The sequence below is a fragment of the Pelmatolapia mariae genome, linkage group LG16_19 (genome assembly GCF_036321145.2).
Source record: "Pelmatolapia mariae isolate MD_Pm_ZW linkage group LG16_19, Pm_UMD_F_2, whole genome shotgun sequence".
NCBI classification, from domain to species: Eukaryota; Metazoa; Chordata; class Actinopteri; order Cichliformes; family Cichlidae; genus Pelmatolapia; species Pelmatolapia mariae.
In genome coordinates this window covers 10,321,535-10,346,117 of record NC_086241.1, presented here as the reverse complement: position 1 = coordinate 10,346,117, position 24,583 = coordinate 10,321,535, and the positions used below count along the sequence as shown (strand labels likewise).

General features: G+C 37.8%; 2 protein-coding genes across 3 annotated transcripts; both read right to left on the bottom strand.

The window, feature by feature from the left end:
• Window positions 1-709: 709 nt before the first annotated feature.
• On the bottom strand, window positions 710-12,934 carry gmppaa (GDP-mannose pyrophosphorylase Aa). 2 transcript variants are annotated; one of them, XM_063499850.1, is made up of 13 exons: window positions 12,800-12,934; window positions 9,145-9,242; window positions 8,822-8,925; window positions 8,345-8,537; window positions 8,113-8,172; window positions 7,896-8,026; window positions 7,735-7,749; window positions 4,440-4,574; window positions 4,018-4,115; window positions 3,880-3,926; window positions 3,576-3,668; window positions 1,643-1,811; window positions 710-1,285 (listed from the first exon to the last, which is right to left on the bottom strand). In XM_063499850.1, exons 1-13 carry the CDS (start codon window positions 12,837-12,839, stop codon window positions 1,185-1,187), a joined length of 1,284 nt encoding a protein of 427 aa, XP_063355920.1. In that variant the 5' UTR covers window positions 12,840-12,934; the 3' UTR covers window positions 710-1,184. The 2 variants fall into 2 exon arrangements, with proteins under 2 accessions (XP_063355920.1, XP_063355921.1); XM_063499851.1 differs by lacking the exon at window positions 7,735-7,749.
• A 2,097-nt stretch (window positions 12,935-15,031) lies between these two features.
• On the bottom strand, window positions 15,032-24,583 carry pnkd (PNKD metallo-beta-lactamase domain containing). Its single transcript, XM_063499960.1, has 9 exons — window positions 24,426-24,583; window positions 23,926-24,041; window positions 23,608-23,720; window positions 22,758-22,816; window positions 21,699-21,791; window positions 21,134-21,297; window positions 19,761-19,847; window positions 19,415-19,530; window positions 15,032-17,966 (listed from the first exon to the last, which is right to left on the bottom strand). The coding sequence occupies exons 1-9, from the start codon at window positions 24,578-24,580 to the stop codon at window positions 17,793-17,795; spliced, it is 1,077 nt and encodes a 358-aa protein (XP_063356030.1). The 5' UTR covers window positions 24,581-24,583; the 3' UTR covers window positions 15,032-17,792.

Here is a 24,583-nt window from a genome sequence, read left to right as displayed (position 1 = left end):
GGTAAGTAATACTGTAGTTTAGCCATACAAGTTCTACTACTTCTATAACTGCGAGTACTTCTCTGCATAAATAAATTGTAAATTTTTACTGTTATGGGAGTGGAAAACCTATTTGATCTAATGAATTTTAGGACTGCCTTTCATCTGTGGAACGTGGAGATTTGCCTCATCCCAGGCTACAGGGCCTCATTATAGTGTTTTTATCATCAACTGGGCTCAGTCTTTTGAAGCTCTAAGGCACCTGAATTAACAGTGAAAAGCATGTAAAACCTGACACCAACCCACCATGAATAAAAAATGTATGCTCAAATGTGCAAAACAGATTTGATTAAAATATATTATAAAGAACTTCCAGTAGCAGAGTTTACACTTTCTCAATAGACACTCTCATTGTAATAATTAAAGCAAAAGTACCGAAGTGATCATGGGTGCCTAATAAGTAAACATTAATGTGCTGTATACATAAACTGGAAGAGTTTCTTCAGTGATTGCACAATTTAAGTATCTCGTGTTGCTGGGAGAAGCACCCCACTCCCACAAAATTCACATTTCCAAAGGCAACATTGCTTGATTGCAATGTAAATCTCAAGTCTGCTGATTTATTTTGATGGCAGTCAATTCTTTAGACTAACAATGAAGCTGCTAAAAGGTTTTAATCAGCGCTCCAGAAAAATAATCACTTCTTAAAATTAACCACAGTTGGTAGCCAGTGATTTTTATTTTCCAATAATTTCCCATCTCATGTTGAAGTAACAGTTCACGTTTGTCAAGGATGCCCTTGAGAAACAGAATATGTGATATCTATAAACTCTTTTTTTTATTATTTAATTTTTTACATCATATTAAATCCAACTACATACATTACATTAGTGTCTGTGGTAATTTTACAGTTCGGTAAATTTGATAAGTAAAAACAATATAAAACCTCTGGCATGACGGAACCTTTCAAGGTGAATCAACATGCATGATTAGCCTCTCTCTAATGTTGCTGACACTCAATGTTGCATAAAGACTTGAGGACAAATATGTTAAAAAAACAATCTATCTTTCAAAACTATGAAATGAATGTTCCATATATTCATTTCTGACATCTTATATACAGTAACTCAGAGACAGAGCCAGCAGTTGGGCAGCAGCATCCTTCATCAGTGACAGTAAGTGGACAGAAGCGTGAGGAAGATTAACTAGAGAATAATTTGGTTTTTGAAGCCGCGGTTGAGGTCTTTATGTGGGAGGACAATTGAGTTCAGTATAATCACCTCAGAGGGGATCGTCACGTTACAACCTGAGGAGACAAAGCAAGGCAGTATTAAGTCTCTGCAAAGGACAAAGACAGTTTATTGCTGTTCTGACTCTCACATCACTCCCCAACATTATTTGTGCAGCTCTTTTTAGCCACAGTTTACTGAAATGTAAAAACAACTGTGACAATTAGAGAATTTTAATTTGCATACCACCTCATTCAAAGTGCCTTACCTGTGATTTACAAGCTGATTCACAAATATCTTAAATAATTATTCAAATACATGCAGGAACTGGGCCTTAGGTATTGGTTTCTTTCCAATAACCTTTCATTTCTCAGAACAATATACCGAACACAATACTTGAACAGATATATAATTTCAAGTCAGAGCAGGCTTACCTAGAATTGTAATTGAGGGGGTGAGTTTTCCTTCTCTGAAGAGTGTCTCGCTGTCAATCTTTGCATAGGGATCATTTGGATTTGGGTCACTTGGGGTTCCCTCTACTCTTGCCCACTTGCCAATGGTACTATCCCATCCCACAATGCTGTTCAAAACACAGCAGTGATCCTTGTGGAAGGGGGAAAAAGGAAGTTAGTGAAAAATCGGGAAGCCTTCAGCAGATAATTGTTGTGTTTCAAGTCTCCACATCTGCTTTAATACAGGTGTTCCAAATTCTGGGGGAGACGGGGGATACGATGTCACGTATTCCAAGGATACGTGACATAGTGTGTAACAATCAATTCAGTGATTCTATTGGCTCTCAGAGATAATGTAGATAAGAATAGAGGGTGGAATATGCTCATTTTCTTGTCCTATGTGGTCCCCATCTTTAGACTTGATTATTTTGCAGAACCCTTGGCTATAGGTCATTAGTTCCTGGAGGCCCTGAAACTCCACTTTAAGCATCACTCCTCCATTAGAGATTGTTCAAACATGAAGAGGGGGAAAAAGCAGTGAGTATTACAACAGGTAGTGATGATTTGTAAGTATTGCTCAAATTGCAAGTTGTTCTTCTAGGCAATGCGCAATGAAAACCAATAAGTCACCAGCAGTATAAATTCATTTTAAAAGGCTGCCAGTCATCGCTGGAGGTGTGGGATTCAATTATTCCGGCCTCAAAATCGTTAAAAATGACATCTTTGTGTGAGGTGCATGCGACGATATTTCTAGTGTGACAGATGAGTAAAGATAAATTTCAGAGAGGTCACAGCTGAAGTGTGGATAAAATTTACTAATAAAATGTAAAGATGATCACTTCAGATAAATTCACTTCCATGTCAATTAGTTTGATGTTTAGTATAATGCCAAGCAAGACATGATGTCTGATGAAGTGAAGCAAGTTGAGCAGGGAATTGGAAATTACACTGCTCAACTTTAAAGGAACGCTTTTAAATCAGAGTATCAAGTCAGTTAAACTTCCGGAATATTGATCTGGTCAGTTAAGTAGCAGAGAGGGTTGTTAATCAGTTTCAGCTGCTTTCGTCTTAATTAAATTAACAACAGGTGCACTAGAAGAGAAGCAGCAATGAAACAACATCCTTACTTCCTATTTTTTCACTGTAGTTTTGTATTCAGGTAGGGTCAGTGCCACTACTGGTAGCATGAAGCGATACCTGGACCCTACAGGGGTTGCATAGGTAGTCCAACTCCCCCAGGAATCAAGACATGCTATTACTAAAAGGTTTGCTTTGTCTATGAGCAGTGCCTCAAAAGCGTGGAGGAGATAGACAGTTATTCTAGGAGAGCTGAACAGGGTCGTAGAAGCTTCCTAATCCATCAGCAGCACCGGCATCTGCTCCTCTGTGCAAAGAGGAGAAGGTGCACAACAATGCATGGCCTCATGTGGCAGTTTGTATGCAGGCAGTTCCTAAAGAATGAAGGAGGTCATACCACCGACTGGCCCCCATGATCGCCCAACCTAAATCCAATCATGTTTCGGTCCATTCGATGCCGCATTGCACCTCAGACTGTCCAGGAGCTCAGTAACGCTGAGGTCCAGATGTGGGAGGATATCCCCCTGGACACCATCTGCCTCATCATCAGGAACATGCGCCCATATTGCCAGACATGCATACAAGCACGCGGGGGCCACATAAACTACTGAGTACCATTTTGAGTTGCTGCAATGAAATTTCAGCAAAATAGACTGTCACGTCATTTTTTCCACTTCTGACTTTCAGGTGTCTTTGAATACAACCCTCTGTAAGTTGATCACTTTCATTTCCAACCTGTCATCCTTTCATTCCTAACACATTACCCAGTCCATATCAGTATCGATATCAAGCATGTTTTTTTTTTCTAACAGTGTACTTTATATTCAGAGGCAGTCACCTGTAAATTTGCACCATGGAGGATGATAGATTCTCGAACTCTGACACCAGCGCCAATAGTCACTCCAGTGCCGATGGAAACGTTGGGACCCAGCTGCAAAGAGAAAATAAATTACTGTGTGAGATAATATCAGTACCATTTCAACTAGTAACCCCAAATTAACTTATCAAACCATCTAAAAACACATCCTGATCTTTTTTAGAGTTGAATACAGTATGAAATTTTTAATATGAGGCTCTGCTGTTAACAGGACATGACATTTCTATTTAAAGCATATTGCAATACAACAAAGGAAAACCCTTACCACAGCTGTGGGATCAATATTAGCTGTAGGATGAATATAGACATTACCTGGAGAAAGGAAAAGGAAGCAAGTCTAAATAGATTTGTTTGTTTTATTATGAGGAAGAAAAAAAAGATACAGGAAGTTAATAAATTGTACCAGTTATTTTGGGGCCTCCCTCCTTATTTGACGCCAGTCTTTCAGGATGAGTTGTGTGATACTGGTTGAGGTACAATCGACTGGCATAAATTGCAGACCTGAGGGGGAAAAAAAGTCAAAGAAATAAAATAAAGAAACAAGTATAAATCAAGAGTCTCTTCATTTAAGGTGGTAATTTACATTTTTGTACAGCTTATAGCATAATCACACTGCACAAAGACTTCCTTGGTGAGTCTACATGGACTGTATAAACAACTATAAAAACTTACTCTCTGTGTCAAAAGAAATAAGTTGTACTTCAACAAGGTTTGGAGCCTATATGTATGCAAGTCCAGTGTCTCCCATATTCTTTGACATTCAGGGTTGCAGTATCAAATTTATGCCCTCTTGAATGCGACACCATTTATGACACATTCACTCACCCTGCAGATTTAATCTGGCTCCAGAAGCTGAGGGTTTTATATATGTAGAGTTTTCCCTGTCCTGCCAGGGCAGTGAAAATGTCCTGCTCCAGCCTGATGGCCTCAGCTCGGTGCCAGCCGTTGGTTGGCTCCTCTCTGCCAGAAATAGATCATCAGTCGCACAGAGTTACAAATCCCATTTTTTAAAATATTGTGCACAAAGCTTGAGGCTGAAATTAAATTCAAGACAGAATCGGCATAAACTACCCTAAACTGAACGAAACGTTATTTTTCGAGTGTCAGCTGAAACCGTATATTTTCTGAATTTTGAAAAAAATGAGGTGACAAGTTTTCCAGAATTCATAACCTAAAGCTGTGGCCAAGCCTTGTCTGCTCACCAAGAAAACTGAAGACTTGCATGCCAATGTTGCAGCGTAGACCAAGCATACCTATTTATAACCAGGGTTGGTCGTTAATGATCAGGTTCAGCTTTCTCTCCAAACATCAAATAAACAATTCACATATACAAAATGTGAAGTTTTATCACGTTCCTTTTTCTTGCCAAAGGTGAATAAAGAAATGAGAATTACATCCTGTTTTCCCCTTTCACTCCTCCCGTTCTTGAGTAGCTATTGAGATTCTTCAAATATTTAGTTGTGTACAAAAAAAAAAAGAAAAAACCAAAAAACAACCCAGCGGTTCCCATTACCTCTAAAGTCTCTTAAGAAAACATGAATTTATTGCCCTACTATCCAGCCTGCAGAGTCAAATGAGAACACCGAGTTAAAATGCATCACTGTTATCTTTGATGGTGTCAGTGCTGGGCTGAAACCAAAGCTGATTACCTAGTTGTGATCCAAAACTTAAGTAGAAGAGACTATGTGTTCCATACTAATCAGGGTCTCTGGCATAGTGTATTGTGAGAGCCCTGAGATGAAACAGAGTGTTAAATATTGATGAAAAGAATATTTTAAAGGATTGCACCCATAATCGAAGTTTTACCAAAAAGGAGGGGGTGTGGTTAGAGGCAAAGCGGTCCCCGAGAGACTGCAGTAAAAGCCTTCTTATTTCTATCAAGTATCTCTGATGTGTTCAACAATTTTGCTGATTCAGTGCCCAGCTTGATTTAAGTGCTATTGATGTTAGCAGGTGAATTATGCAAAGCGTGGTTTGACCTGTTGTAATATATGTAAAAGTGTCCTTGGTGTGGTATTTGTTAGGTCAGCTACTGTACAGTGAAAACAAACTGAAAAAGTATCAAAGATTAAATGTATGCATTTTAAAAATACATATTGATCCCGTGTTTTATTATAGCTTCTGTGAAATAGCAGGGTACACTCAGTCCACATGCATATTATTATATTTTTTTAAAAAAAAGCAAGTCCTCTAGTGAAGCGATGAGCAAAGAGAGACATCTGTATCAGTTTGACATGAAGCTTCACTATCTCGATTATAGTTTTTTTCTAGCTTATTCAGCAGAAACTATAGAGACAACTAAATGTGTTGAGCCTCTTTTAAAAAAAAAAATAGACCATTTCAAAATGCAGTTCCTCAGAAGAGCAGGTTACAAAAGCGTAGATGTTTCTTTAAACCTACGCATATGGATGTGAATTGCATTTTGTCTATACTCTATAAATTTGCAACTACTCCTGGAAAAGGTTAGAGGACTGAATAACCATTCTTATTAAATATGAACATTATTCTCCATTACAGATGCTTTATGTAGTGCTCTACACTAGAGGGGTTAGCAATGTTTCATAAAAGCAGGCAATGGTACCTCCTGATCTGAAGCTAGTTGAACTTCTTTCATCTCTAGGACATACTGAAGTCAGCAGCAGCAAAATCTTGGCTCCTGTTAATCTTGCTCTTGCCAAGAGCTTCAGTTTACTGTGTTTACTGGTTCATTCACTGCCTGCTAGTCCTTCAACACGACTGACTAGAGGTCAAAGACTGTAGGGAAAAATATGGGCAGAACAGAAGCTAGATGAATTTACTATCCTATCTAGAGGCGAAATGTGGTATTACACAGGCCAGACTAAAAGCCTATTTATACCTGCCCTTGTCACCATCCTGAAAAGCGACATCACAACTGCCAGCCTGAGCCAGCCTCTGTTGTCATTTCAGTTTGTTGTGCCCCTTTTGACTTTTTGTAACTCGGCATGGGTGGCACAGTTGGATTGAAGACACGAGTGTTCGATCAGTGATATATCAGTATATATCAGGTGCTCAGGGATTCCCAGATTATACAAGGGGAGATGCTGCAAAAGGCTGAAGAGATAAGACTTTATGAAGAAAACTTTGTGTTGCTTTTTTTTCTGGTTTCAATTTCTTCTACTCTTATAGCAGTGCTGATGCAGAGGTTTTATCTGAGTGGTGACACGCATATTTCAGCAGAAGAATGCAGCAAGTCTGGCATGCGCTCAGTGTCAGTATAAAGCCTCGTTTATACTCCGCTGCAGACACCGACATGGACAGCAGGAGATCTGACAGCTGAGTAGTCATTCCTGTTATACCTCTTTGAAGCCTGCAGCGCATGAGTAGTTGGCGTACTATAATGTAAAATCTCCATGGATGACTTGGCATGGTCGTGAACAACAGGCAGACACACAGAAGGCCACACAGACCCATCGCGCTCACTGTCTAATGACAAAATCTGCACTACTTTGACCTGAGCATGCCCTAGCAGACTTGCAGAAGTGGAAAGTATAATCAAGTATACTCAAGGTGGGGATGGCGCTGTGGTGATGTTACAGTTGTCATGTGACAAAACGACTGCAACAACGATAAGCAAACAATAAGCTGGTTGGCATTCTAACATTACTAGATATCTTTTAAATACAATGCAGAGACATCTTTGACATAACATCACAGCTGTTGATACTTTTAGTTAATTTTCAACATCTTGAGCTGTTTCACAAAGCATAATCTTATTTATTTCTTAAAATAGTCCAGCTAGGACGTCATTAGTAAAACCTGGGTACACCAACTGAACAATGGTAAACTGAGTTTAAATTAAGGCTTGTGTACAGACTGAAAAGTCCTACTGGGGAAACGTTTCCTACTAGGTGACATTTTTTCACCTAGAAATCCAAAGAGCTGTTTTACCAGTTTCCAGTCTTTGTGTTAAGCTAAACAAAACTGAACTGAATGTAAACAGTGCTCAAAATGTCAGACCATGAAATCTAAGAAACAAAAAAATATTGTTTCCATGTCACTGTGCACAGAAAAGTGATACAAGTAGCATTCACAAGGAATTCTCACCCCATACACTAAGTGCTCTAAAACCACACCATGCAACCTAATCATACCCACTTACCCATCATAGGGATATCTGATGATTGTATGAAGAGACAGAAAACATGGCAGGGAGGAGAAAGGAAGGAAAAAAGACAAATGAAGAGAAACAAAGAAATGGAGTAAATGGTATTCACACACATTCCCACGCACATACCAACAAGTGGGAGAGCTACAACTCACAGTAACATGTCCTGCTGGTTCTTCTGGAAGACTGCGCCAATATGTTGGAAGATGTCTGGGTTAAAGAGGTATATACCACAGTTGATGATGTCACTCACAAATGTGCTTGGCTTTTCCACATAATGCAAGACCTGCATATCAAAAAAGAAAGATTAATCATAATTTTAAGTTTCAGCAGTACAGAGTAACTGTCTAGAAAGACCAAATGGTTAACTACCTCATTCGTTTCTTCGTTTTCCACAATACAGCCATAATTCATGGATTGCTTTCTGTTTGCCTGATTAGAGAAAATGTCAATATAATTTAGCATAATCTCAAATTCTATAAAGAGAAAAGATCTAATATAACCATTTTAATTGTAGTCAAAAAGTCAAAGAAAAACCAACCAAGTAAATCTAGTTTTACTTTCACTACAGTTCACGTTCCAGAAACTAATTATAACGTTTTACCGTTGTCCCAAGGATAACAAAGCTGTTTGGTTCTCCGTGTTCTTTCTGAAAGCTGAGCATCTCTGTAAGAGGAAATGCTGAACAAACATCAGCATTCAGTACAAAGAAAGCCTCTGGACTGCCAGAGACAATCTGATCTCTGAAGTGATAGATGCCCCCTCCAGTGCCCAGGGCTGCATACTCCTGCAAGTACCTGTGGTGAAGAGTTAGGAAGAGTGAAATATCTACAGGTATTCAGCAATGGGCGTGGACAGTAGCAAGTAAAGCATTACATTTGCCACAAAAAAGAATAACTAAAGACAAACAGAATCAAAATGGTGTTCTGGTTTGTGTCGTATACAAAATGTATTTATAAATCTTGACACTGAACTATCACATCCTCCTAATTCTCACAAGCTCATGTCGCTGCTATCGATATACCTAGGAAATGAAAACATTTTTCTATAAAAAAGCAAAGCCAACAGCTCCACTGTTTACCTGATTGAAATTTTGAACTCCTGCTGTGCATTTAACAGAAATCTATTCAGTTCTTCATTTGGTTGATAAAAACCAATGAGCAAAATCTCCTTCATGTTTGGAACCTATATAAAAAAAAGAAAACAAAAAGGATCAACATTAGAGTAATTGTGGGTGCTGTCTGTCACAAAACACAGGCCAAGAAATTCCCAACACCAACTACTAATGAGGCGACAGTTGCTTTAGTATTTTAAGAATTACTAAGCTCTTACAAAAAAGAAAAAACAAACAAGAGCCAACATTTCAAAACTAGTGACAATCCAATACTTCAAAATGAAACTTACCTTGGCACATGCTTCAATGTGGTGCTGAAGCATGGGAACACCAGCTACTGGAAAAAGAGGTTTGGGCACTTCAAATGACAGTGGCCTGAATCTTGTGCCTGAAAAACAGTGTTTGAATATTTTAAGAAAAATAATAATAACAACTTTATTTGTATAGCACTTTTCAAAACAAAGGATTACATGTGCTTAACAGTTCAAATTAAACTCACACATAGCAGATAGGTATACAAGTTAACATTAAGACAAACAGACACAATCAACCACATGATCAGACATTCATTCAAACATACACACAACTTTACTATAGTTGAAAATAAAGAGGAAAAGATTAAGGGAAAGGTAACCTTTAAAAATTAGTTTTTAGCTAATTTTAGAGTCACAGAGTCAGCAAACCTGATTGACTGAGGAAGGCAGTTCTACAGTTTAGGCAAAACAACCTCAAAAGCACAGTCACCTCTAGTTTTAAAGTCAGAGTGGCGGACAGGTTTTCTAACTCCTAAGGTGTAACTAGACGTTCTAGATGACTGAATATCAAGTTTCTTTTTTGTACCAGTTCTGAGGTGAATGAAAAAGACAAACAAGTGTCTTTTGAGATGTAAGCATTCACTGAGGTAGGAGAGGCTCTTGAGGTTGTTGGGCTTGACAGAAAAGTACAATTATGTGTCATCTGCATAAAAAATGATAGGAGAATCCATTTAAACTATTAAGCAGATGGCCCACATGTAACATATATAAAGAAAACAGAAATTGTCCAAGAACTGAGCCCTGAGGGGTTCAGAGGTGGACATGCATTGACTAATATGAATTCTGAGGTATCTGTTCAATAAGTATGAAGAAAACCATTTGAAAGCAGTACCAGTGATGCCAGCCTGTTTTGTAGTCTATTAATAAGAGTAGCATGAACAAACGCTGCAGATAAGTCAAGCAAGACTAAAATAGAATGTTCACCCTTCTCTTAGTGCAAAAGAATATCATTGGTAATCTCCAATAAAGCTGTTTCAGTGCTGTGGTTTTGTTGGTAACCCGACTGGAATTTATTTTACTTATTTTAAGATGTTCTTCCTTCAACAATCTGAAGACACTAACGAGCAAGAACTTCCTCAAGGCTTTTAGAAATAAACAGGAGTTTGGAAATTGGCTTGTAATTATCTAAAACAGTGGGATCTAAGGATATTTTTTCAGCAGAGGAAAGATACTCGCTGTTTTAATGCCACTGTTATAATATAGGTCTCTGTTCTCTCAGGGTCTCACTTCTGTCATCACTATATAACAAGGAGGTTATGCATAAGAAGATCTTCATTTACTAATCTGCCTGCAGTTCTGAGTGCTTGGGTTGCTAGTCTATTCTTTACATCACTTCCACCTTCCCCATGTTCTCATCACTCTGTTCTTGCCTGCCTTCTGTGAGCTTCTGTTCTGTGTGCTTTACATGTCAGTCCTCTTCTATAATTTTGTCTTTCAATCTTTCTTGATTTATTTTTTTTATGTATCGTATGTATTATTTTATTTATTTATTGTATTATTTGTTTTGGGCTGTTCCTCCATAGCATGCCATCAATGTTCCCTCTAAGCTGCGCACGTGCGCAATTGCGCACTGCTGGCACGGGCTCTGCGCACAGAAAATCTGTGTTGCGCACAAAAAAAATCTAACCTGAATTGAAATTAAAATTAAAACTTTAACAATTCTGTTTTGCAGTGTTAGTCAGTAAGTGACTGGCTGCTCCCGTATGGGATTAGAACGATTCCACCTTATCCCATAGTCCAGCCAATGATGCGATTCACATTCGTATATACGCAGCCAATCAACGTCGTTGACAGGCTATGACGGCGTTCTTATGTGCCGACACTGGTGTTTTAGCTGGCAAAGCGACGTGGCTGATGTGGAGTGAAGCCACGTTAATGACAACGTGTACAACCATTGGAGAGGTGAGCAGGACAGATGGAACAATTGAAAAAGGGAAAAGTGTGGACTTTATTCCAGTTTTTAAATTGTGTTGATAGGCCACGTAAAACCAGAGTTATGATAAAATATCTGCAATGTTTGGTTTTCTTCCTGAATACTGTCGTTGTTTATATTTACTGCGGGAAGAAACGGTAAAAACGGTGTTTTATAAGGAAAACCAACACCGCCTGTGAGCAAAAACAAAACCAACCCCCACCCTTTCCGATTGGTCGAAAAAAGTACCATGTCGACCAATCAAAAAATGATATGGCAACATGGCATTTAGGTGTTTAGGAAAGGGGGAAGTTTTAGGAGTGACGGCGGTGTTTTGAGATGTGAGAGATTTGCGACGTTTAGCGCAAATCTTGTGTAGTTAGTGTGAAGTGTAGTCAATAGTTTTGTTGTGTGTGTCAGAACAATGAGGCGACTGCTGAATGTTACAGGTGTTACAGGCGTGATACATCTCCTGTTGTCAGGCCTGCAGGTATCAGGCTGTTGTTCTCCTTTATCTCATAGTGGACAGAAATTATTTTTTGGAGTGGCACAAATAATTTGTGTGGCATCAAATTTGATGCAGAACAGCTGATTGTTCTGTAAATAGTTTGAAATGTTTATTTAAAAACGCCTTGGCTGCATTTAAAAAAATAGCTGCAAAAAACTTTGTTTGCCAAACTAAGTTACTTTTTTGAAGAAGTAACTATATAATTAATTGCCCAACATTGGTCATTATATACTGTATTTGGCAGACAGAGAGTTACAGGACTCTCTCCCAGACCACAGACTCATACTCATAATACAAGTCAGAGCTTTATGAAAAAAAGAAAAAAAGTGTGTTTTCAAAATTGGAGTTCAAGTTATTTTTACTTCCAATAGTGTTAACATACTACACAGGTCATGAACAAGATTTTTTAAATTTTCATTGTAAGTGGGCTAAAGCAGTTAATTAAAAGTAGTCTAACATAAATGTAAATGCTGTAATTTGATTATTTTAATAAACCATGTAACTTGGATGGATTCGATGCTGGCGTGACCACAGTGCACACGTCTAATGTCGCTCACAGTGGTCCAAGGGACCGCTCAGAGAGTTTGTGTGTTCGCTCAGACACATGAAAAATTAGAGGGAACATTGCATGCCATCTTCTGTTTCGAAAATGGAAAAATCTGAGCAAATCATATCATGAGGGCTCAAGTCGTTAAAAAGATAAGAGTACAAAGCAGATACAGTAAAGGGTACTGTATGTAAGTATGTAGCTGGTTTCTGCAGTTTTCTCCTAAGAATAAAATAAAAGACAGCCGATCTTGCCGAGCTATAAAGCCTTTCATTACACATCCGTTAACTTTATTATTTTATCTTTACTTATTCTATTTTTTTTTAATAATTAGTAATCTAAAATACTCTTCTATAAATAACTGTCACGCTTGCTGAGAAGGAATGACATTTCTGCATCAGTAGTGAAGGCAAGCTAAAGTTTTTTTGGGGGGGGGGGTTTCCAAAAAAAATCTGTGCTCAGGTTGGACTATAGTTTACAAGACGTGGTCATAAAATATTAGACTATAAAAGCTATATGGGTAATATTTTACCTCTTGTTCGTGGGACACGTTGTGACACGTCAGTGATAAAAACAAGTTCAGCCAGCCTGTTAGCATTAGCAGCCTAGCCTTGCTTTAAACACACGTTAATGACTTTGAAAACACGCCAAGGAAAAGAGTTACCTTTCTGGGGGCCTCCGATTAAAATGACCGCTTTCAACATCTTGACAGAAATGCTGTTTGGTGACACGCAAGACCTGGCTGGAAACTATCTGCAGCAGTAAGCAACAGCTGTGAGAGCATTTCCGCACTCACTTCCTGATTGTGACGTTAACGAGATTATCGTGAAATCACGGACCAGAGTGTTCGGAGTGAAACGGAGTCAAGCGTCTGAAAGCTTTGGACTACAAATGATCTTTTTGAAATCACCAGCAAATGCCTTTGTGTACGTGCGACAATATTTCAAGATTATTTTTAACTGCATCAATTATTATGTTATTAATTTATAATATGCTAAATATTATAAATACTAAAAATATATAATTTATAATACCACTGCAAACTCTTATATAAATTATATCCAGGCTCAGTAAACCTTGCGTACCTTATGTGTCTCCTATACATCAAACTAAACATCTGAACTTTTTTTTCTTAAAACTCCTTCTTTGTGCTTTAATATTGTAGCATTGTTTATTTATTTTTTTGTTTGTATATTTATTTTATGTAGCATACTTCTTCTAGGTGCTTCCTTTAGAGGTCGTCACAGTGGATCTTCCTCCATCTCACTTTAACTCGAGCATCCAGTTTTATCACACCAAATCTCTGCATGTCCTTCAGTACATCCATGAACCTTTTCTATGGTCTTCCTTTTTTCCTCCTGCCTGGCAGCACAATTTAAAACACTCTTTGTCCAATATATATCCCCTGTCCCTCCTCTACCCATGTCCAAACCACTTCAGTCTTGTGTCTCTTAACTTTGTCTCCAGACCACTCAGCCCGAGCTGTCTCTCTGATGTGTTCATTTCTAATGTATTTCATTGTGGTCACTCCCAGTGAAAACATTGCATCTGTAAGTGTTCCACCTTCAGTTCCACCTCTTGTCAAACCAAACATGATAACATTTTTTTTTTTTTTTTATATACACCTAAGTGCTTTCGATCTAACCTTCACATTCCAACTTGGTATTCAGTATCTTGCCCATGGATACTTTGGCATGCAGACTGGATCAGCCACCCTTCAAGCAGCCACCCTTTGATCAAGTCATTGAACTACCAACCTCCTGATTAGTAGATAACATGTTCTACGTCCTGAGCTAAACCCCATACCACATTATACAAAATGTAGTCTTGAAGGACTTTGCAACCGTGTTGTGAAAACATTCTAAATTACCTTTTTTTAGTGAGAAAATAAGAGTATGAAGACCTGGGTCTGACATATCTTTGATTACTGCAGTAGATAGCCCAAGTATATCTAGAGCAGTCATTAGGTGATACTTGTTCTATTTGTAACTAATTGTCAATAAAACTAACATCAAAGAGAGACGAGAAGAGAAGAGAATCAGAAATTTCAGGCCTGAAACATAAAAACCTTCGATAATAATTATACAGGCTTTATGCATGGGTCACTGACACCACTGCAACCTTAAGCAAACCAACAAAACATGCCTGTTATGGTCCTTTTGTAAACATCAGTCAAACCACGTAATGCACATTTACAACTGGGTCACAAAGGAAAAACCCATAAAACCATATAAAGTGTCTTAGTATGGTGTCAGCAGGATCAACGCAAAGCCGTCCTTAAAAAAGATATTCTGTGGTGAGAGACATTTGCTGATCTAAAATCTACAGGGGTTAAACTGGGCTGAGATGTGTTGACTACAAAGGACGCGTCATTGGCTCATTGAAGTAATTTTCATACACCACAAACCTTATGAATGGAGGAACTGTAATCCATCAGGATAGATGGGATCAAAGTGATCTGTCAGAATAACTCTATTCACAGTGAACCCAACATAAAAGGAGACTGGTTGGCAGGCAGGTTTTTCTTTTGATTGTGTGATAAACTACCACAATATTAACTGATTATACTTAATCCTAAACCTGTAATGTGCCACAGTTTACCACTTCTCACTTGCACTGTATTATAGCTCTTGTTTTAGTTCTAATAAATCCAGTTCTACCTTTGTAAAAAAAACAAACAGGGTATAAAATCTGGTTATTACAAAAACCACTGGATTGTAATCCTACAGCTTGCTGTAATATTTTCTTACTGTTCATCTATTCCTTTTTTAGAACATCTCTTGCATCCACACAAAGTAGGTTATTCCCTTATTTCAGCTGAGGGAAGTTCTAGCAGTGGGGAAAATATCTCAGCTGTCAGTTTTGAATGCTTGCAAAGACAACACTTACACAGCTCTAATAGAAGAGTTTACTTTCATGCTTACTCATTAAAACATAACCTGAAGTAAAACAGTCTCCCATGTGGTAGTATTCATAACTCAAACATATGCAAATAAGGTGCGAGTCTGCATCAAACAAACAGAATAACATTTTAGTCAACAATCACCAAGGGACAAGGTGCTCTGGTACAGGCTTTTCTGGAGGAGCAACACAGAAATCTGAAGCGCTTTCAAACCCCCTCAAAAGTTTAAAGATTTATTTCTTTTTCATTTTGGCCCTCTGCATATAGACAGAAACTGCGTTATACTTCCTTTGTATAAAAAAAAAAGACACAAAGAAGGAAAACAAAATGTGCAAAAGAGGACCGTTTTCTCCACTGTATTGTCACACATTTTATGCTATCAAATGTTCTTATAAAATCCTAATCTATTTAAATCCCTTATGAAATTTCATGTTTAAATTCCAGCAAGATTAGATCATAAAAACTGTACGTCAAAGTTTCTTTTTAGCTCAGCTGCTATAACACGTCTGTTTTTGTAGACGTTTTTAAAATAAGTCCAAATTAACATCAGTTTTAGGCTAATTTGTTTTTACAAACAACCAACATGAGCATGCATTGCAAAGATGCTTTGCAATCCTTGCAATGATTAATGTCTTAGACCCGATTCACTATTTAAATGTGAACTTCAGTGGCATGAAAATACTGAATCTATGGAGAAGAGCTGGCAGAACTGGAAAAAACTCACTTTATCGATGGGTACAGTCACGTGACTTTCCACTCACAGTCGTTGGCAGACTTTAAATGCCAAAGACTGTGGGGAGTGAGCATGTGACCAGACTGTGGGTGTAGCTGCTAAAGTATTAACATGAAATATCTATGAATATGGGAGTAAAACAATGGGACGATTCCTGCCATGACCATGACCAATAAGGATCATTGCAGTCTAATGGGATACAAGTGGTATGCAACATATAAAGGCAAAGCAATACTTTCAGACTTTCACATCATTTGGCACTTCGTGAAGTGTTAAAGACTGATAAATATGATTTAAATTGATTACTGTTCAAGACATCAGAAGCAAACATATTATGAGACTGGAAGAAGTATGCATGAAGGTTATACTGTGAACATGGACAAGTGCCTATAAAAATGACAAAAGTGTCCTTGAGCACAATTTTGGTAAAGACCCATTAGATGATTATTGTGGGTAAGTTTGATTAAATTCTGATCAATACTATAGAAGCAGTAATTATTGTGACTTGTGGAAGGACAGTCCTTTGGCAAGATGAGCTAATAGCAGAGCGATGACAGTTTGAATACGAGAGAGACGCGATAAAGTGGAAGCTTAATAAGTTTGGGTCTGTTTTCTGAACAGGAAGCAATCCAAAAAAGCAACAATTTAGCAGAAGCTGAGAGTAGTCACATCATAAAAAATCATCCGATACAGTTAAAATGAATGAACGAACGAACAAACAAACCAAAACAAGAAAAGAAAAGAAAAAAAAAAGATAAATTTTGCATTCCAAAGGTTTTAATTGGTCAAATACACCAAAACAAAAAACAATATTTCTTTTGCCACAGTCACATTATAAATGCAGTCTTAATTCAATCGTCCCTTCAACATGAATTCAGTCATGTCTCACTACAGTTAAGTACCAGTTAGATCCTTCACATATTTTGTAGTTCACATTCAGGGAGTGAACAAATTTAAAATGGTAACAAGAAGTTCACAAAAAATTATTTGCTCACAGGCACAAAAAAGAGATCTGTTCAAGAAAATATACATTTTTGTCTTTGGCCCACTTGTTTACGTTCTTCACATCAACTATAACATGAACTATAATGTACGAATTCTTAAGGAAAAACAAACCAAAAAAAATTAAAAATAAAAAACTAACAGTACAAGTAGCCCAAACACAACCATTGCAAAGAATGAATGTTTGTGTTACTTTTTTAAGTCAAACTAAAAAAAAAAAAAATCTGCATTAACAAACTGACTTATTATTAAAATAAAATTTATGTACAGACCTTTTTTGTCACATTGTGCTCACTTTCACACAAGGTACCAACAGCAAAGTGCCTTTGCAATTTATTAAATGAATCCTAGCATTAATTTGGTGAATATGTTGATATCACAATATCAAATATTCCCAATCAAATACTCAAATCCCAAACTGTCAGTCTTTGGGGAGAAGATAATTACCCTTCAGCATCACTGTAAGTCTGAAACCAGGGTAACAAATACAGCGTGTGTACCAAAGATTGTCTCAGAAACCTTTTAAATACAATTTATTACTTGTTCTAAAAACTACTATTGAGTAAACAAATCAGTACCTAACATGTTAACGGTTCAGTGTAGTGCATTGTTATCACCCTGTGTTTCAAAAAAAACCTCAATAAGAAAAAAATGTCTATGCTCTAGTAATGCAAAACAATAATATTTACATCCTATGTTAAAAGTAAAAACAAAATCAGCACTGCTCTTCCCATGAACAAAAAAATGACTGTAGTTTACAGCATTTGGAGAGGTAATAGAGCTATTAATGAGTATTATGTAATAACGAAGTTGTGGTTACCATCCTAGCTACAGGCCTACAGGTCAGAAACTACTTAATGCCCCTTAACATTGAGAGAATAGATCAAACTGTTTCTACAGTACCTTTAGAGATCAGTTTATTATTAGCTTTCACCTGCAAATAGCTACTTTTGTAACAGAACCTGGTGCAGCTGAGCTCAGTCTGCTGTTCCCTAAACTTTAGTGGACGTCTTGGTAGTACTATCTCCTGTTGTAGAGGTCTTTGCGTTTTCGCAGTTCCTCCAGCACCCTTGCCCTAAACTGGGTCCAGTCTTCTTCCTGGAATTGCTGGACACCCAGAGCCAGGTGGAGCTCTGCAGAGTGGCTGCGCAGGAAAGGATTGTACTGCTTCTCTTCTCCAATCGTGGAGGGACACTGGAAATAAAGAGCACGTCAAAACGCAGCCCACCTCAAGGGCTCTTGATTGAACAGTGTCAATCATTTGCAGAAAGATTAAAAATAAATAAATCTATCACAGAAGATAAAACAAGTGAATTCTGTTACTCCCTTCCCCATCACAAAACAGATAATGCATTTCTGCAGATGGCATCACCGTGAGTATTAAGAAAACACAGCAGCTAATTTGTTACCAGGATACACTGACATTAATTTGGCAATAAACCTAAACAAAGCAGACACGTATCACAACAGGAAAAGCTCAACCTGGATTCCTAGACATCTGCTTCCTCTTTCCAGCATCACAGCACAAAGGGATGCTTGAATAAAACTCGGTTAATTGTTAATAATGCTTGGTCTGTTCCTACTGTGACAAGCCGAAAACAATCTGTTAAGTCAGACTTTCTATCCCTTACCAATAACAGTTTAAAATCCGCCAATGAGATCTGGAATTAGCAAATGCATCAACCTTAATTTGAAAATCCTAGATGCTTTTCAGGAAAGGTCACCTTTGACTTTGAGGTCAAGGTCTCCAGGATTTAAACCTGTCCAAGATTTTTACTAGCTGCGTGGCATGAAGTTGAGAATCCTAGGTGACTTCCTTCTTGAGTTATTGCGCTCACAAGATTTTTAGAAAACTTGACCTCTGACCTTGACCTTGAGGTCGAGGTAAATGATATTCAAACTTGTTAGAGACTTTGAGTAGATGCACCTGTGGTATCAATTTTAAAATCCTACTTTACTCGTTGTTAAGTTCTCGCATTCGCAATCTTCGGCGTCCACGCCGCATGGCATTTAGTTTTTATTCAAAGGACCTGCTTAACCGAGTGAGTCACAGCAGTGCTACAGTTGCTGATACATTTGGTCAAATACAGATGCAGTGTTTCAGAAGTTTAAGTCATCACCTTCAGGCAGCTCTGCTATAAGTAAAACTTTACATTTTTCATGCATGTTTTTTTGGTGTACTATATATCTGATCTTTTTAATAAATAATACTCAAAGATCAAACTCAGGAGACATAAATAAGCAAAAGACTACGTGTGAAATGTGAAATTAGCCAAAACATGCAGACTGCAGAGGAAACGTTATAGTCATTCAATAAGTTTTGGAGGTGGAAATCATCAACTGGAAGCTCCAATCTTGTGAAACTGCCTTTAGAGGCATGTATTGATAACAGATAAAAAACTAATCTAAATTCAGGATGGGCACTTCACTGAACAGCAAACCTTTGCTCTGCTGCAGACTATATCACAGATGGACTCGACTGAGCCTGGAAGAGGGGAAAGCGAGAGGGCGGCGTGCACTCAAGAGTGCTGTCAGCACGAACGCTGTACGCAACTGATAAGCCCTTATTTCAGGTGTTGGACAACATGAATCCTGGGATGGCTCGCTTGAGAGGCATAACAATGGTGATACATCATTCTCACCGTGCACAGCTTCTGGCCTCGCTGCTGCAGCACCCACTGATATTTGTTTTCCCTGGCTGTGTTGTGCGGCTCAACCTCAGCAGCAAACAGCAGGTTGTCCTCTGCATACTCATGACCTGCGGGACAGCCAGTGGACACACAAGAAAAATATCACAGCCACATGTATAACCATATTTAAAAGCCTACAAACCAAAGAATTCCCTATGCAACCTGTTCTTCTGGTTTGGCTGTATATAGATAAAACACTCTTTTTTAAAAGCAAAGACATTAAAACCACAACTTCATCCGCAGCACACAAACGTAATTTTTTTGACACTGAATCAGACAACTGAAAAGATTCTCCTACCAGGCCATAAAAGAGTATCATCAGTCAAGGAGCCAACTGTGTCCAGAGATGACAGCATTGTTGTTGCACTGCCTTCAAACATTCTCCCTAGAAACAATAAAGACAGGTTAACAAAGAGATTCCAATTTCCAAACAGGGTTCCTGAAGCATTCATATAGTCTAATCTTTAATATTACCAGGATATTTTCATTACTGCTATAGTTAGATTGTCAAATTGGTTAGTTGGAAGATAAAAATGTCCAATTTCTCAAAGGTCATGAGGATGACCACTGGCTATTAAGACACAAACTCCTGTACAAACTATGTATAATACTTTCAGCTTCTCTCTTATTTCCCAAAGGGGTCATCACATCAGATAGATCCACACGTAGATTTTACCCAAGGCTGGGTTTGTGTCTCCTCCTGATCTCAATATTTTGTGCATAATGAAAATGTATTAATTGCTAAACCAGGCAACCACTAAATTGCTATACAAAATCTATTGTATATTAAAGAACACGTTAAAAAAAGCCATTGGCATTACAAGGTAACCAAAACAGGCCACTAAATATACAATACTATAATTAAGTATATATTTTAAGTACTTTTTGACGCAACTGATTAAATTATTTCAAGTCTTATAAAAAAAAAACTATGTTACATTAAGGTATGCAAAGGAAATCTAATCAGCATTTCCGATGAAATATGAAAAGGTGTAATTTGCATGCAACAGTATTCAGTTAAGATGGTGCTGACTTGCATTAGCAATGTTAAACTTGCATTTGAATGAGGTAATCTGCATGTGAACCAAAAATGACAGATTTGAATGCAGAAAAGGCATCAGGTCAAAGGTCCTTTTTAAAATTGCACCGATTGAAACACTGATGACAGATAGATTTTTTCATATATATCACATAGTACAATTAAGTCAAAATCACTCTTCCTTTGTATCACACACTTAAGCATTTTAGCTGATCTTGAGCTATTATTACGTGTTTAGACTGTGCGATCATCAGGTTCTCAGACTTCAGCATTTTTACAGTATAGAAAAAAAAAAGCCCACAAAAACTCTAAAAACGCCACACCAGTTTTTTTTAAGTTGCTTTTACTCAAGCATAACATATATTTTGATCAAATTGCCAGGAATAAGAGGGCAATGCATAGACTTCTGTTAAGGTAACACAACTATAACTACGTGTAGACAAATTGTGCTTGCATGCATAGTCACTCCCTGTAGAGAACAATTTTGAGCCAGTAAAACCCAGAGAACCCGTGTAGAATGACTCCACAGCAAACAAACTATTTCATCCTGCATTTTCAGTAACTCTGAAAAAACCAAAAAGAAGCAAACAGCTAGAATAATTCCTCTTGATCTGGTTTTCTGCATAACTTACCACATCCTGAGAGAAACACCAGGTCACCAGAGAAGAGGCTGGAGGGGGCACCGACCGTTTGACCATCCAAGAGGTAGATCATGTGGCCTACTGTGTGTCCAGGGGTAAAGAGGGCCTTAAAGCGCATACGCCCGACTGTTACCGAGTCATTGTGTGAGAGAGGGCTGGAAAGAAAAACAAGTAATGAAAAAACCTAAACCAAGAAGTGTGGAGTTACTGATTTTTAGTGAAAATTAAAAGATTAAAAACAACTGAAATAGGCTTCCATTTCTGAAATGTACCAGTTGAGCAAAGGTATCAAAAACTACTACTTTCCCATATTATTTTTACATTATTAGAAAAAAAATGTAAAAAAAAAAATAAAAAAAATCTTTAGTTTGGTGGTTTGGAAGTCCTAAAATAACCCTCTATCCCCTCAGACATAACAGAATAGTCACTCATGCCACGATAATTTAGTGTGAAGTCAGCTGCCACCACTACTGACAGTGGGAACAAAACAGGACTTAGTACAGTAAGAATGATTCAAAGTGAGCCAGTGTGCTATACTGTGCAAGCTGGGACTTACTGCGTGAGGCCAGGAATGTTATCAGCCGCATTTCCATAAACTCGGCATGAGCTGTGCAGCCTTTTCAACCCTTTGTTTCCCCCACTGTGGTCCCTGTGCACGGATCACAAAGAAGGTTCACGCAGCAATTTAGACAATATCCACACATTACAGATACAAAGTACCTATTTTAAAAATCACTGTGCTTATTTTAATCAAACTGAAGGCAGGACTTTCAAAATGTGGGGAAAACATCTATACATACAAATGCATGGCATTCTTTTAATCAGCAGTACTGTAATAATAAGTCTAACTTCTTGTGTTAGAGATGTGAATCACATTATTATTTTACTATACCTATTATTGTATGATTTTTTAACCTTTTGTGACATGCTGAGTCTTGTATGATTATCACATTAACATATATTTTGATTTTTTTGCCTTCAACTGCAAATTATGTCCTCGAAGTTAAACATTTTCAATATCTGTCTTATCCAATAAGATAAAGTTACCTCAGGAATTTTTTTAGCTACAAAAGGATATGGTAAAGTACACCAAAACTGTCACTAAGACCTACTATAAATGTTACCAGTGTCATATTGAATGGGGTCAAGTTGGCAATGACATCCAATCTGTTTCTGATATTGCAGCAATTTACTGTTATAAATATTCAATAGCCACATTAAACTATTATATTTGCACTGATCAACCTTCCTGTTCTATAGGAATATAACCAGAATACAATGAGCTGGCAGCCCATTGAGTTTAAGTCCCTTCAAGTTGTAATCATTAATAAAGACTTGTTCAGACTGATGGCAAGATGTTGGCAATCTCTCTGCATTTATACATTTGCAATCGGTCTCATAGTAATTCTAGTCAGTCCAAGCCAGACTGCATCTGTTTGCAGAAAGGTTGCCTCTTATCAGGTGAGATAAGCCCTCTTGTTCATAGTATTTCCAAAATAAAATATCGATAACTGGTGTCCCTGTATCAATATAACATTGCTATGCTAAATATCACAATACTATGCTGTCTTCCCCCCCCCACTCCTTTTATACATACAAATTACATGAAACTCACCAGTGCTTGTGTGTACACAGTATTGCTTCTAACATTACTCCTTCTGCCTCGAGGACTGCCTGAAATAAAAAAAAAAAAAAAAAAATCAGGTGTTGGTAAAACCTTCAGTCAACACTTCAGATTCATGACATATCACAGCGTTATTATACTTGTGTATTTAATAAGAAGAGATACCATGGATACAAAACACACTCATTCACAACAGCTGGCTACTGACAGTCAACAGCTGCAGCTGAAGTAAAACACATGGTTGAAAGGTAGCAGAAAAATGACAGTGCAGAGATACCAGCTGTAAGACAGAGAGGCTCCAATGTCAATGAGCCCTACAATTACAATCAAGCTTTCAATAAAACTCATATTTTTTGTTTACACGCCTCATACTTTTATAAATACAACAATAATTCTATACAGGCTTTCATATATTGTTTGTAACTCACACTATTTATACATTTTAACCCCATCTATGTCATGTACGTGTTACTAAACTGACTTTGAACTGAATGACAATCATCACACTTTAATAGTATTATTCCAACTCCCCTAAAAAAATTTTCATTTTCTTAAAGATCTTAATACTGGATATTATACATTTCATATAATACCTTTAAGGATCTTCAGAGTTGTGGTACATATACAAAATAATGCTGAACTAGAAGCAAAGCAATCATGTTTCAGTAATATCAGGCGACATCTGGCATGTCCTGACTTCTCTGCAGCAACATGTTCTGAAGAAAAAACAACAACTTTTCCCTTGGAACTAACCACACAGTTACTGATTGCTGTTTTCAGCGCAATAGCCTAAATCTATTAACCCATTCAAAGACACATAAGTGACATCAGAGGCACTCACCTGAACTGTCTGAGGGTCTGCAGGGTCTACAACGACTGCGATGCTCGAGGCTCTGTCAATGATAAGGTAGCTGTAGTTGTCAGAGAGCACAGAGATAGGAATTATTTTAACACCTGTGGGCAGAGAAAGAAATGACATAATAATTATTCGGGACAACATTAAACATGCACTAATAAAAATATCCATCTTTAATGAAACAAACGCTAGAATTTTGTACTGATAGTAATAAGAATTGCTTCTATGGTATGTACAGCGTGTGACAGCAAGGCATTGTTTGGCCCAGTGTCACCCAGTTAAACCAGTAATTGTTGCATATACCACTGAACTCCACGGGATCTGTAGTTGAATGCCCTCCAGGGTAATTTTCACGAGCTTTCCGCATTTGCCGTTTGTAGTACATGTAGCCAAGTCTGGTCTTAGTGTAGAGTGTGTACCTGGGAGACAATTGGAAATGTTATGTCCCAATAGTAAAAGCTGTTAACATTATTAACCTCGCCATGCAGTTACTGTCATTTCTTTGGTTTGTTGAATGAGCACAATTGACGTAACTTAAATGGTTGGTATGCAAACGTCTCTTAAAATAAAGTTGAAGCCACTGCAGCATATGCTGATGAAAAAAAAATGCCATTATCGCGAGAAGAAGAGCCTCACAGCAGAATACCAACAGCTGTACTTTTCAAATGGTCTTGTCTAAATTAAATTACGTGGGATAAATCTATAGCACATAAAAATGGCTAGATGTTGCTAAGCTACGCCAAGAGAATCGCCAAGGAAACGACAGAAATCTCTGTCGCCAAGGAAAGTGGCGCCATACTCACGCTATTCGGAACAAGGGCTTCTCCGTTCGGGCCATTATCTTGCTGAACAATTTTCTCCAAAACACCTGTCCTGTCCGTCTGTAGCGAAGGCACAAACAAAAACAGATGAAGGATGAAGTGGCTACCAGTGTTATTATCCAGTCAGGAAGCGCCATAGC

What these genes read in the sequence shown, in the direction of transcription:
- gmppaa (XM_063499850.1), bottom strand. Translation starts at nt 12,839, where the DNA reads ATGTTGAAAGCGGTCATTTTAATCGGAGGCCCCCAGAAAG. An exon ending in AATCGGAGGCCCCCAGAAAG is followed by an intron (nt 9,243 to 12,799) that starts GTAACTCTTTTC and finishes ACTGTTTTTCAG; the next exon opens with GCACAAGATTCAGGCCACTG. An exon ending in TCCATGGTGCAAATTTACAG is followed by an intron (nt 1,812 to 3,575) that starts GTGACTGCCTCT and finishes CCCTTCCACAAG; the next exon opens with GATCACTGCTGTGTTTTGAA.
- pnkd (XM_063499960.1), bottom strand. Translation starts at nt 24,580, where the DNA reads ATGGCGCTTCCTGACTGGATAATAACACTGGTAGCCACTTCATCCTTC. An exon ending in AAGCCCTTGTTCCGAATAGC is followed by an intron (nt 24,042 to 24,425) that starts GTGAGTATGGCG and finishes ATTGTCTCCCAG; the next exon opens with GTACACACTCTACACTAAGA. An exon ending in TGATACTCTTTTATGGCCTG is followed by an intron (nt 19,531 to 19,760) that starts GTAGGAGAATCT and finishes GCTGTCCCGCAG; the next exon opens with GTCATGAGTATGCAGAGGAC.